Below are 14,570 nucleotides of genomic sequence, written 5' to 3'. Positions count from 1 at the left end.
TGTTCCCTTTTCTCTGCATCCTTACCAACACTTGTTGTTTCTTGTCTTTTTGATAATAGCTGTTCTGACGTGTAAGATGATAGTCTCATTATGGTTTTGGTTTGCATTTTCCTATATACCCCCTATATTTTAAAATTACAGAAAAGTCATATCCTATGATAGCGTTTCTTTTAACCTTATTATAAATTCTGAAGTATCCATGTTTGAGTTTTCATAGACTCAAAGCATGATTAATGATTATTATTTTCTTTTTAATGCTTCTATTTTTGCAGTCTAGTCAGTAGGAACATTTGCTTATTTTATTCTTTCAACACTATACTGTCATCCTTATAAACATCCTTTATAGCAACAACTGTGGGTTTCAGACCTATCCTAAAATTCCTCACCACAAGATGTGGAATTAGCTACTCCCTGAGAACTTCTAGGACTTTTTTACTTGAGAATAGTATTAGAAATCAAAATTTGTGCTCTTAGGGCTAGCAGGGATCCATCATTGTGAGCAGAGTTGTGCTGCTACTTTTGGGCCATTGTTAGCAACTGCTGGAAAAAGTATTTATTTTTAAAAACTTCTTTTGCATTGTTTTTCTATTTTGAATACACACTTTATATTATCTATAAATTACCTACTTAAAACTTTAACTCCAAATTCAAACTCTAATTGTGTTTTTTCTTTTTATAATTCTTTATCATCCACCATCATTTAGTAGCCACTGTATTATCACATGTGTTGTTTATATTTCTCTCATAATTTACCTGATATCCTTTGCCCGTATTTCTGTTGAGGTATTCAAATTTTTCTTATTATTTGAAAAGATCTCTTTATAGGAAAGAACATTACCCTTTTCTTAAAAGGTTTAAAAAAAGCACTTTAAATATATTTGACATGTTTATGCCTGTCTCTTCTTTCTCCTCAAGCTTGTCAGTTTGTGGACTCAACTTTTCATTGTTTTTCTCCTATGTTTAGCACTTAGTGGCAAATTGTCCTTATGAAGAGATCCAGTAATGCACACACTTCTATATGTAACATGTGACTCTTGAGGTCTCCCTGAGGCAGGCCTCTTTACTGATAGTGGTGGCCTCGTAAACCAGAGATTAAACTCGCAAGTTAGAAGGGTAAACAGAAGAGTCATATTATCCACCTGCCCAAACGGACCATGTGGTGTCCCCCACGGGCTGCCCAAAAGGAGTTCTGGCCTTCTGCAGCTGCAGTACCTTCCACTTACACGTTTCTCTAAGAGTAAATCTGTTGCATTCTACCTAAAATTGTCATCAAAGAAGACTAAGAAGTACCAACAGATAATTTGTTCTATGGTGTCAATCTCCAAAAGACAATGACTGACTGACTACATGTATCTAAACTACCTTAAAGTTAACTTGTCTAATGATAGTACTAGCAGTTGTGGCTATCCTTTAATGAAGTTTCCACTGTGACAGGACTTGTCCTAAGAAGTTACACTCATGACTAATATCATTTCTACATTGGAAATCTTAAGACTGACCTTGTAAAGTTTGCTAAGTATAGTCTGTTAGTCTACAATATGGAAGATCTCTTCCTTATATTTGAAGGAATTATTAGACCTAATTACCTTGTAGGATTGTTATGAGAGTTGGAAATAGTATCTAACCCAGAGTCTTGTACATAGCAAATGCCTAGTAAATGACAGCTACTTTTATTAAGCGCATTTTGTCATTTTTTGCCACTGTAAGCACCTTCAACCCACTTTTTATCTCCAGTCAGCTGCGGAGTATGCATACCCTGAAAATAGATATCTAGAAAGTTGACTCAGGGTCTACCATTTGCTTCTGACCAGCTTCCCCTTTCCTTAGCAATAAGTTTCCTTCCTGATTGTATCTTATTTCCTAGAACATAGTGATTTTTCAGTAATGGAAATTCATAGATGATGCATGCAAAGAAATTGAATTCATTTAACAATTTTCTAAGACTGCCAGGCAGAGAAGCCAATAAATTCCTTTGTCCATCTCTACAGATATGCCACCAATGCTCTTTGAGGTGTCCTCCCTGGAGAATGCTTTTCAGATTGGAGGCTACCCTTGGCACTACATCATCACGCCTAATAAGAAGAAACAGAAAGGAGTGTTCCATATTTGTGCCCTAAAAGACAATTCCTTGGTAAATCATGAGTGATCAGACTTTTTAGTAGCAAATTTGTATCAGTAATTCTTTGTTCTCTTCTTCTCTAATAGGTCTACATTCCTAAGAGTTACTTTTTTATTTGTATTAATGGTTTATGAACAATGTAAAATACGGAAGAATACAAGGAATATAGCAAACATTTTTGTGTACTACCCAGAATTTAAAAACATCAACACTTGAAGATTCAGAGGGCACCAAAGATTTCTTAGGTTTTTTTCTTTAGAATCTTCCAGCAAGAAATTTCATACAAAACATCTGTGAACCTCCACTCTGGGAATTACTGATAGAACATTGTTGAGGTTGCTGCTGAAATTGCTGGTGGAATGTATTGTTGGTTCTGCTTTTTCAAGGTTTGTTGCTATTTGCTCTCCAGAGCAGGGCCAAACAGAACTCTTATGGTCACAATGTAAGCATTGAAACACTTTGCATTTTCAAGGATATTCCTAAGTCTTTCATGGCAAAATAGGAAGATACAGTACATGGTAAGACAATAGAAAGGTCTGTCCCTTGAATTAACTTTTCTTCATTTTCTGTTAAAAAATGATAGAGGGATTGATTTGCCATTTAATAAACATTACTGAGGTCCTACTGTGTGCCAGACATGTCTGGAGATACCTTCTCTCCCTTCAAGTTGCTTATACTCTCAAAAGAAAACAAACATAAAAATGCAGTCTGTTAAGTACAGTGATTGAGATAAATGCAAAAGAGTGAGTACACAGAGGAGGGAGCTACATCTTTGTTTTATATTTGCTAATTTAGTTTACTTCCGGAACCTCTTGATACACCCAATGGACATACTTTTTCTGAGGCAGACTCAGCTTATTCTATTTTTCCAGGATCTTTGTTAGAGTGACCAGTGGCTTTTAGAGTCACAGGTCACCTTTCACATGCTGAAGATCAGCACAGTCTTGGGTCAGTTTATCCATTTCCCTTGATGTCATCACCAGGGAACACTGTATGTAATGTCTTTGTTCCCTTCCAGTTTTGCATTCACCTGTTAACTGTGACACCTGTGGTTTGTCCCATCCCAGTGATTACTTCTTTCCCAATGGATTCTCTAGAGGCTGGTTCCCACCAAGACAAGTCTGTGGTTTGATTGTTCACTTCTCAGCCAGTGGACATCCCTCAGCCACCAGGACCTGTCACATCTCTTTTTCACTTAACTTTTCAATCCATTCAAACCCTGCACAGTTCACTTTTTGATATTTAGGACATATTCATCTTATATAAGAACTGATAATACACATATATAAATGGCCTTCAACATCTATATCAAGCTTGCCTGTCACGTACCCTCTTTCTACAATAACTATTACAACGTTTAGTCAGATATGCATTTCAACATACTCATAAATGATTGTGAAATCCAGGAGAAGTTTTTAATCCTTTTGCCAGACAGCTTTGTTGCAGTGACATTATAACTGTGCATATGCCCATTACCTCCCCACTTGGAGTCTGAATGAAGAGTAGATAACCCAAAAACGAGCAGCCAAACTGAAGAATTCAGAAAATGTTTCATAGCTTTCTGTTTGACTTTAAATTCTAGCAGTTGAGAAAATAATGAAAACTACAGAAGCTGGTAATAATGCTGTCTAGTATTTAACACAAAGAGAGATAATGTTTCTCTTGCATGTTATAGATGTTTTAATAAAGAGAAGAATCTCTTAAAGCAAGATATGTATAGTATAGCATGCACATGTTTTATATATTAAAGGAACCTCTATAGCTAACACCATCATGGACACATTAATTTCAGTGGTTGCAAACAAGATATTTAGTTACATTGATTTTCTTATATATAAAATGTAATAATACAACCATTCCTCTTAGAACATATTAGGATACTTATAAAAATTCTTGAAAAATTAAAACTCATTGGCTAGTTTGATACATAAGAAATGTTAAATCCCTTTACTTCTAAAATAAACTCATGTTTATGCACACAAATGCTATATGGATTAATATGTCTGTGCTTTTGGTTTTGCTGTCTCTTCTTTCTAGTCATTTTCTGCTCATCGTTTACAGTTCAGTTCAAGCTTTTTTTCCTTCCTGAAATTTTGCTCACATAGGTTGGATTCTGGATAATATTGTATGCATGGCTTGATCACTTCGTTGTGTACATGGCTTTATTATTTTCTGTTCGTGGTTCTGCCCTCCCTCTTGACTGTGGGCTACTTGGGAAGGAGTATGTTTAGTTCATGTCAGGTATGAATGCTTAGTGTGATACCTAAAACATAGTGTACTGTCAATATATGCTAATAGATTAATAAATTAATATTCCAAAAACTTTTATGAGTATCTAATAGGAAAGATGTTATTGTTTCATTTTACACTGAAGCACTTAAGTGACTTGAGTAAAGCTAGTGAAGTTAGTGTATCCATGCTGGTATTAGTTCCCAGTGCTCTTTTGTGTCAGGTAAAACATTTAGGCTCATACGTGATCCCATATCATGGGGTATATTTTTCTCTATTTTAATGTCTAAATATACTACTGTGAAATAAATAAATCTACTTTCCTTAAAAGCTAAGCAACATCAGACCATTTTCTCAGGATTAGAGTTTAGTATCTGACTTATCCAAGGAGCTTATGTGACCCGTGTCTGAAGTTTTAGGTTTGGCTTCATGTTCACAGTATTTTTGCAGTACCCGCTCTTCTGACTGCCAGTTTGTTGGGGGTGGGAAGGAAGGAAGAAGTTGTAGGGGTCTGCATGTGCATGATGGCATCCGAGTTACATAACGGAGAGCCTGTGGACTTTAGAGTCAGATCTGCTGTTTAGTAGGTGCAAACAGTAAGCTAGTGATTTATCTACTTTGTATATGTTTCCTTATCCACAAACTCGGGATAACAATGTGTGCTTTGAATGTTAAGATCAAAGGAAATAATGACTATCACTCATCTAATGCAGTACCTGACACTAATTGGATGCTTGAGATATGGTAACTGTAACTTATTTATAACGTATAATGTATGGTATGAAATTTCTGAATCTAAATGTTCAGGGTATCTCAAGTATCATAATTCAGCCTTTATATACCTCCCAGTTCAACTGGTTAATATTTTTCTCTTCCCTGTACCCTTGACCTACTGATCTATTGCTGATGTTAAATTTGAAAAATTATTTTCCCTTAATGTGTATTTTCAATATTTTTTCCCAACATCAGGCAAAAAATGGGATCCAAGAAATGGAGTGTTGTTCTCTAGAATCTGACTGGATCTATTTTCATCCCGATGCTTCTGGTAGGATAATACATGTTGGCCCAAACCAGGTCAAGTGAGTATTTTCATTAGTTACTTCAAAGTTAAAAGTAGCTCTTGGTAGCATTTATTGGAGTCTTTATTTTTGCCAGCTAACTGATGAGCTAATTGTGGAAATATTTAGCTTGTAAGGTGCTTCCTCAGGACCGGCATCTAGAAAATCAGACTTTATTCTTTTGGCCTCATCATTACTGTTTGTAAAAATATTTGAGTAAGTTCTTCATGGATGATATATGACTGAAAGATTACAGATTCTTTATCCTTATCAGGTCTTAATTATCCAGGATTAATGAGAGTGAGGATGATTTGTCTTTACTCTAAAATACAGCTTTACCACAGGAGAAGTAGCAGATTTTTTAAAGTAAACCTTGCTTTGCTTTGTTGACCCACATGTTCGGCCTCTCCTTCCTTGGAACGCTCTCTGCCTGGCTTCCCTGACACCGCAGAGTTGAGGGTTTTCTTCCCTCTCTGGTGTGTCTTTCTCAGTACCCCTTCATGGTCCTTTCTTCTACCCAGAGGTTAACTGTTGGATGTTCTCAGGACTTACACCGTCTTTTCCCTTTCTGCATGATTCTAATTATTCCCTTGAAAGATCATGTATACAACAAAACTCCAAAATTTATATCCTGATTTCAGACCTCTCATTTAAGCTCATACCAGAAGTCTGGCCTTACTCTTGACACTTTGTAGCTTTCTCATCAATATACACATACTTAAACATTCACATTCTGTCTCTCTCTCACACACACACACACACACACACACACCATATATTCTGTCAATCCAGTTTATTTTCCTGCTAAATATTTCTTAAATCTGCTGCTCTATGCCCTTGGCCATGGTTACCATCTTGGCCAGACTATTGTCATCACCCGGGTGCACTGTAGTAACAGCTTATTTACAGCACCCCAAGAATACACTTTTGAAATCTTTATGTCTGTTTTCTTCTCAGCAGCTAGCATGATTTTTTAGAAACATTAACAAACACACAATCCTGACCAACTGAATTCTGCTTTAATCTTTCCATGGCTTCTTTTTGCTCTTCAGATAAAGACCGACATACTTAGTGTGGTCTCTTCCCATTCAATTTACGTCATTCATACTGTCTTTTCAGGAAGCTGAGACCTTGTTCCCTCTGTTTGGAGTCTTCTTTGTCCTACTTATTCTTATGCCTAATTACTATTCACTTTTTTAAAATTTTGGTATCATTAATCTACAATTACAGAAAGAGCATTATGTTTACTAGGTTCCCCCCTTCAACAAGTCCCCCCCACATACCCCTTCACAGTCACTGTCCACCTGCATAGTAAGATGCTGTAAAATCACTACTTGTCATCTCTGTGTTGCGCAGCCCTCCCTGTGTCCCCCACACACTATACATGCTAATCATAATGCCCTCTTTCTTTTTCCCCACCCTTATCCCTCCCTTCCCACCCATCGTCCCCAGACCCTTTCCCTTTGGTAACTATTACTCCATTCTGGGGTTCTGTGATTCTGCTACTGTTTTGTTCCTTCAGTTTTCCTTTGTTCTTATATTCCACATATGAGTGAAATCATTTCGTACTTGTACTTCTCTGCTTGGCTTATTTCACTGAGCATAATACCCTCTAGCTCCATCCATGTTGTTGCGAATGGTAGGATCTGTTTTTTTCTTATGTCTGCGTTATATTCCATTGTGTATATGCACCACATCTTCTTTATCCATTCATCTACTGATGGACATTTAGGTTGCTTCCATATCTTGGCTATTGTAAACAGTGCAGCGATAAACATAGGGGTGCATCTGTCTTTTTCAAACTGGAGTGCTGCATTCTTGGGGTAAATTCCTAGAAGTGGAATTCCTAGGTCAAATGGTATTTCTATTTTGAGCATTCTGAGGAACCTCCATACTGCTTTCCACAATGGTTCAACTAGTTTACATTCCCACCAGCAGTGTAAGAGGGTTCCCCTTTCTCCACAACCTCGCCAACATTTGCTGTTGTTTGTCTTTTCGATGATGGCGATCTTTACTGGTGTGAGGTGATATCTCATTGTGGTTTTAATTTGCATTTCTCTGATGATTAGTGATGTGGAGCATCTTTTCATGTGCCTGTTGGCCATCTGGATTTCTTTAGAGAACTGTCTATTCAGCGACTCTGCCCATTTTTTAATTGGATTATTTGCCTTCTGTTTGTTGAGGCATGTGAACTCTTTATATATTTTGGTTGTCAATCCTTTATTGGATCTGTCATTTATGAATATGTTCTCCCATACTGTAGGATACCTTTTTGTTCTATTCATGGTGTCCTTTGCTGTACAGAAGCTTTTTAGCTTGATATAGTCCCACTTGTTCATTTTTGCCTTTGTTTCCCTTGCCCGGGGAGATATGTTCATGAAGAGGTTACTCATGTTTATGTCCATGAGATTTTTGCCTATGTTTTTTTCTAAGAGTTTTATGGTTTCATGACTTACATTCAGGTCTTTGATCCATTTGGAGTTTACTTTTGTGTATGAGGTTAGACAGTGATCCAGTTTCATTCTCTTGCATGTAGCTGTCCAGTTTTGCCAGCACCATCTGTTGAAAAGACTGTCATTTCCCCATTGTATGTCCATGGCTCCTTTATCAAATATTAATTGGCCATATATGTTTGGGTTAATGTCTGGAGTCTCTATTCTGTTCCACTGGTCTGTGGCTCTGTTCTTATGCCAGTACCAAATTGTCTTGATTACTGTGGCTTTGTAGTAGAGCTTGAAGTTGGGGAGCGAGATTGCCCCCACTTTATTCTTCCTTCTCAGGATTGCTTTAGCTATTCGGCGTCTTTGGTGTTTCCATATGAATTTTTGAATTTTGTTCCAGTTCATTGAAGAATACTGTTGGCAGTTTGATAGGGATTGCATCAAATCTGTATGTTGCTTTGGGCAGGATGGCCATTTTGACCATATTAATTCTTCCTAGCCAGGAGCATGGAATCAGTTTCCATTTGTTAGTGACCTCTTTAATTTCTCTTAGGAGTGTCTTATAGTTTTCAGGGTCTATGTCTTTCACTTCCTTGGTTAGGTTTATTCCTAGGTATTTTATTCTTTTTGAATCTGTTGTGAATGGAATTGTCTTCCTGATTTCTAGTTCTATTAGTTCACTGTTAGAGTATAGGAAAGCCACAGATTTCTGTGTGTTAGTTTTGTATCCTGCAACTTTGCTGAATTCCGATATTAGATCTAGTAGTTCTGTAGTGGATTCTTTAGGGTTTTTTATGAACAATATCATGTCATCTGCAAATAGTGACAGTTTGACTTCTACTTTACCAATCTGTATTCCTTATATTTCTTTGTTTTGTCTGATTGCTGTGGCTAGGACTTCCAGTACCACGTTGACTAACACTGGGGAGAGTGGGCATCCCTGTCTTGTTCCCAATCTCAGAGGAAAAGCTTTCAGCCTCTCACTGTTCAGTATGATCTTAGCTGTGGGTTTATCATATATGGCCTTTATTATGTTGAGGTACTTGCCCTCTATGCCCATTTTGTTGAGAGTTTTTATCATGAATGGATGTTGAATTTTGTCAAATGCTTTTTCAGCATCTATGGAGATGATCATGTGGTTTTTGTCTTTCTTTTTGTTGATGTGGTGGATGATGTTGATGGATTTTCGAATGTTGTACCATCCTTGCATCCCTGGGATGAATCCCACTTGGTCATGGTGTATGATCCTCTTGATGTATTTTTGAATTCAGTTTGCTAATATTTTGTAGAGTATTTTTGCATCTACGTTCATCAGGGATATTGGTCTGTCGTTTTCTTTTTTTGGTGGGGTCTTTGCCTGGTTTTGGTATTAGGGTGATGTTGTCTTCATAGAATGGGTTTGAGAGTATTCCCTCCTCTTCTATTTTTTGGAAAACTTTAAGGAGAATGGTTGTTATGTCTTCTCTGTATGTTTGATAAAATTCTGAGGTAAATCCATCTGGCCAGGGGGTTTTGTTCTTGGGTAGTTTTTTGATTACCGATTCACTTTCATTGCTGGTAATTGGTCTGTTTAGATTTTCTGTTTCTTTCTGGGTCAGTCTTGGAAGGTTGTATTTTTCTAAGAAGTTGTCCATTTCTCCTAGGTTTTCCAGCTTGTTAGCATATAGGTTTTCATAGTATTCTTTAATAATTCTTTGTATTCCTGTGGTGTCCGTCATGATTTTTCCTTTCTCATTTCTAATTCTATTGATGTTTGTTGACTCTTTATCTCTTAATAAGTCTGGCTAGAGGCTTATCTATTTAGTTTATTTTCTTGAAGAACCAGTTCTTGGTTTCATTGATTTTTTTCTATTGTTTGATTCTTCTCAATTTTATTTATTTCTTGTCTGATCTTTATAATGTCCTGCCTTCTGCTGACCTTAGGCCTCATTTGTTCTTCTTTTTCCAATTTCGATAATTGTGATATTAGACTATTCATTTGGGATTTTTCTTCCTTCTTTAAATATGCCTGGATTGCTATATACTTTCCACCTAAGACTGCTTTTGCTGTATCCCACAGTAGTTGGGGCTTTGTGTTGTTGTTGTTGTTTGTTTCCATATATTGCTGGTACTCCATTTTAATTTGGTCATTGATCCATTGATTATTTAGGATCATGTTGTTAAGCCTCCATGTGTTTGTGAGCCTTTTTGCTTTCTTTGTACAGTTTATTTCTAGTTTTATGCCTTTGTGGTCTGAAAAGTTGGTTGGTAGGATTTCAGTCTTTTGGAATTCACTGAGGTTGTTTTTGTGGCCTAGTATGTGGTCTATTCTGGAGAATGTTCCATGTGCACTTGAGAAGAATGTGTATCCTGCTGCTTTTGGATGTAGAGTTCTGTAGATGTCTATTAGGTCCATCTGATCTAGCGTGTTGTTCAGTGACTCTGTCCTTACTTATTTTCTGTCTGGTGGATCTGTCCTTTGGGGTGAGTGGTGTGTTAAAGTCTCCCAGAATGAATGCATTGCATTCTATTTCCTCCTTTAATTCTGTTAGTATTTGTTTCACGTATATTGGTGCTCCTGTATTGGGTGTATATATGTTTATAATGGTTATATCCTCTTGTTGGACTGAGCCTTTTATCATTGTGTAATGTCCTTCTTTATCTCTTGTTACTTTCTTTATTTTGAGGTCTATTTTGTCTGATACTAGTATTGCAACACCTACTTTTTTCTCTCTGTTGTTTGCATGAAATATCTTTCTCCAACCCTTGACTTTTAATCTGTGCATGTCTTTGGGTTTGAGGTGTGAGTCTCTTGTAAGCAGCATATAGATGGGTCTTGCTTTTTTATCCATTCTATTACTCTGTCTTTTTATTGGTGCATTCAGTCCATTTACATTTAGAGTGATTATTGAAAGATATGTACTAATTGCCATTGCAGGCTTTAGATTCATGGTTACCAAAGGTTCAAGGTTAGCTTGTTTACTACCTTAATGTCTGTCCTCATTCACTTATTGAGCTGTTATAAACACAGTCTGATGATTATTTCTTTCCCTTCTTTTTCCTCCTCCTCCATTCTTCATATGTTGAGTGTTTTGTTCTGTGCTCTTTTTAGGAGTGCTCCCATCTAGAGCAGTCCCTCTAAGATGCCCTGTAGAGGTGGTTTGTGGGAGGCAAATTCCCTCAACTTTTGCTTGTCTGGGAATTGTTTAATCCCTCCTTCATATTTAAATGATAATCATGCTGGATACAGTAACCTTGGTTCAAGGCCCTTCTGTTTCAATGCATTAAATATATCATGGCATTCTATTCTGGCCTGTAAGGTTTCTGTTGAGAAGTCTGATGATAGCCTGATGGGTTTTCCTTTGTACATTACCTTTTTACTCTCTCTGGCTGCCTTTAATACTCTGTCCTTGTCCTTGATCTTTGCCATTTTAATAATTATGTGTTTTGGTGTTGACCTCTTTGGATCCCATCTCTTGGGAGTTCTGTGTGCCTCCGTAGTCTGAGCAACTATTTCCTCCCCTGTTTGGGGAAGTTCTCAGCAATTATTTCTTCAAAGACACTTTCTATCCCTTTTTCTCTCTCTTCTTCCTCTGGTACCCCTATAATGCAGATATTGTTCCTTTTGGCTTGGTCACACAGTTCTCTTAATACTGTTTCATTCCTGGAAATCCTTTTATCTCTCTCTGCATCAGCTTCTATGCGTTCCTATTCTCTGGTTTCTATTCCATTAATGGCCTCTTGCATCTTATCCTTTCTGCTTATAAATCCTTCCAGAGTTTGTTTCACTTCTGTAATCTCCCTCCAGACATCTGTGATCTCCCTCTGGACATCTGTAATCTCCCTCCGGACTTCATCCCTTAGCTCTTGCCTATTTCTCTGCAGCTCTGTCAGCATGTTTATGATTTTTATTTTGAATTCTTTTTCAGGGAGACTGGTTAGGTCTGCCTCTGCAGATCCTTTCTCAGGTGTAACTATCTTGGTCTGGACCAAATTTTTTTGCCTTTTCATGGTGATTGCAGTGGCTGTAGGCAGGTTGCGGGTGTGTCAGCTGGGAGAAGAAAGTCCTTTCCTGCTTGCTGGATGCCTTGCCCTTCTCCGCTGCCTGTGATGGCTACCTGCACTCCTGGAGCAGCCACCGGGTTAATCTCCTAAGCTGCTGTGGGCGGGGTGTCTGTCAGAGCAGCACAGAGCCCTGCAGGGAGTGGCAGGCATGCCATGTGCACTCCTCCGTGGTAGCGGTGACCCTGCCGGGCAGCTGTGTGGCAGCAGTGGCCTTTGGGTCTGGCCTGGGTGTCTGTGCGTTGGGCTAGGATTCCGGTCGGCTCCTGGGAGCGCGCCTGCTCCCTCTGGCTCCGCTTCCGGTGCGCGTGGGGCTTTTCTGCACAGGCTTCTACCGGGCTCTGGCTTCACTGCCACTGGTGCGCGCGAGCCGCTCCCGGGGTGTTCAGTCACGCCACTGCGGCGCATGGATCTGCTCCCAGTTCCTTCTAGCGGTTCTGCCCCCAGCGCGTGCTCCCACTCTCCTTCTACTGGGCCCGTGTGTCAGAGTCCACGCCAGTTGGAGGAATGACTGGCAGGCTGCCTAGTCCTGTGAGGGGCTTCAGAGCTGCACTGCCTCCATTTAGGGCGCCTAAGTTTCCCCGGTATTCCCAGCTGCCGGGACAACTTCGTCCAGCTATGGGGTCCGTCTCTTTAAGACTTGCAGAAAGCACTTGCTTTTCTTTTGTCTCAGAGGCGCTGGTTGCGGGGACCTGCCCACAGGTTTTGCTTTTCCGTTTCGCTAATATCCAGCACCCCATGCACCTTGTGTCTGTGTTCTGAGTGCGGATTTCTAGAGCTGGTTGTTTAGCAGTCCTGGGCTTTCACTCCCTTCCCATTCTGACTCCTTTCTTCCTGCCGGGTTTTGGGGTGGGGGAGCGTTCAGGTCCCACCTGGCCGCGGCTTGTATCTTATCCCCTTTGTGTGATGCTGAGTTCTTGCAGATGTAGATGTATCCTGGCTGTTGTACTGCATCCACCGGTGTCTCTTTTAGGAATAGTTGTATTTATTGTATTTTCATAAATATATATGTTTTGGGGAGGAGATTTCCTCTGAACTACTCAAGCCGCCATCTTCCCGTGATCCTCTACTATTCATATTTTATGACGCAACTTAAATGCCCCTTTTGCACATTGTGCTTCTCTGATACCCCTTGTTAATTTAGTTCCCCATCCTATTTTCATTGCACCCATTATGTAATCTTCCTCTTTCAGCAATTTTAATTAATTACTTGTGTGATTATCTGTTTAAATATCTAGCTTTGGAATCAGCATCTCTATAACGACAGGGAAAGAGTCTGTCTTGCTGACACCTGTAACCCCAGCACTGAGCACTGCTTAGCACAGAGAAGGTACTCAGCAAGTATTTGTTGAGTAAGAAGGGCAGTGTCTGCCTTCTTTATCCTTTATGCTTCATGACAATTAGCCTACTTCTCTGGATTGATTATAAGGAGCTTAAAGGGGCTTAATGACATTAGATTATGAACTTTTACAAAAAGTCTTAAAGCTATGGTTCAGCTTTTATAAACCTTACTTTTAATGTTTATTATCACCTATCTTTTAATATTAATTTGAGTTTAAGAAAATAGGTCCACAAAGAGGATCAGGTTTTAAAAGATAGACACTCAAATATTGGCACTAATTAAGGTGACTAATTTAAAATAGAATCTGTTTTCTTTGTTGCTGGCAAACTCTTAAGTTCTCTGTCTCTCCCTGGCCACAGTAACTGTTCCCCCTGCTATTCCTTTTGCCTGTATTTGAGACTTAAAGCTTTAAGAACATTGTGGTTTTGAAGCTTGTTAATGCTGTGAACAAATTTGTTTGGGTGGTGAGCAAATTCCTTATTCAATCTTCAGAAATAACAATGCAAGTATCTCTTATAATGCCATTGTTAAAGCTGAAATGTTGAAGACTTGTAGGACAGCAGAGGTGAGTTTCTATAGAGTAACTTAACCAGTTTAGAAAATGGCTTGTGCCTGAGCAAGCCACTTCATTCCCACTTCAATAGCGCCTGTTGTCACAGGTCCTTCTCTTTATCAGAATCTCTGGATTTGAAGGACTTTATGGATACTTAAGTGATCAGACATTAATGTTTCAGACTAATCAAAAAGGGAGGAGAATGATGATGTTAATATAATTTTCATCTGTTGAGTTTCATTTCTGTAGTTTTAACTTTGGCAGTTTCGTGGTGTATTGAGATCTTAGGTTTTTAGAATCTTTTTTCCCTTTTCAGAGTTTTAAAACTAAGTGAAGTAGAAAACAGTAGTACCCAGCACCAGATCTCTGAAGATTTTGTCATTTTTGCCAACAGGGAAAAGAACAAAGTAAGTCAGGAGTACTTTAAAATCTTTTGCATGTGGCTGTCTTTGTGTATAAGCATTTCAGACACATTTGATTATCAGATTCATTTGCCTTTTAGTGTGACTGAAAAAAGCACAATCCCATAAAAGTCAGTTTGTTTTGTCTACCTGGGTAGCTAGTCTTAGCCCCATATACATGTGAGATTTTTTAAAAATTGACAATATTGGCTTTATCTTTTGCTTATTTCTATTTACTTTCTGGGTTTCTCTTTATAAGTTTTATTAATGAATTGTCAACCTTTGAGTTTAATTGTGTAAAGTTAGAGTAAGTTGGGATAGATACCAGTCTTTAAAAATCACATACCACGCTTTAACTCCATATATTTCCTTTCCTTAACATACAA

The 14,570-nt window shown here is 38.4% G+C and overlaps 1 protein-coding gene across 4 annotated transcripts in view; it reads left to right on the top strand.

Moving 5' to 3' along the window:
* Positions 1–14,570, top strand: part of DCAF17 (DDB1 and CUL4 associated factor 17) — a 65,004-nt gene that overhangs the window by 19,957 nt on the left and 30,477 nt on the right. For all 4 annotated transcript variants that reach the window (XM_073218700.1, XM_037022915.2, XM_017664920.3 and 1 more), the window contains 3 exons: positions 1,989–2,131; positions 5,318–5,427; positions 14,100–14,190. In XM_073218700.1, the coding sequence (XP_073074801.1) occupies positions 1,989–2,131; positions 5,318–5,427; positions 14,100–14,190 (344 nt within the window). The remainder of the gene's footprint in view (positions 1–1,988; positions 2,132–5,317; positions 5,428–14,099; positions 14,191–14,570) is intronic.

Source organism: Manis javanica, chromosome 12 (genome assembly GCF_040802235.1).
Source record: "Manis javanica isolate MJ-LG chromosome 12, MJ_LKY, whole genome shotgun sequence".
Lineage (NCBI taxonomy): Eukaryota > Metazoa > Chordata > Mammalia > Pholidota > Manidae > Manis > Manis javanica.
Note: the sequence above shows the minus strand (reverse complement) of the source record. Positions and strands in the feature narration are given on the sequence as shown.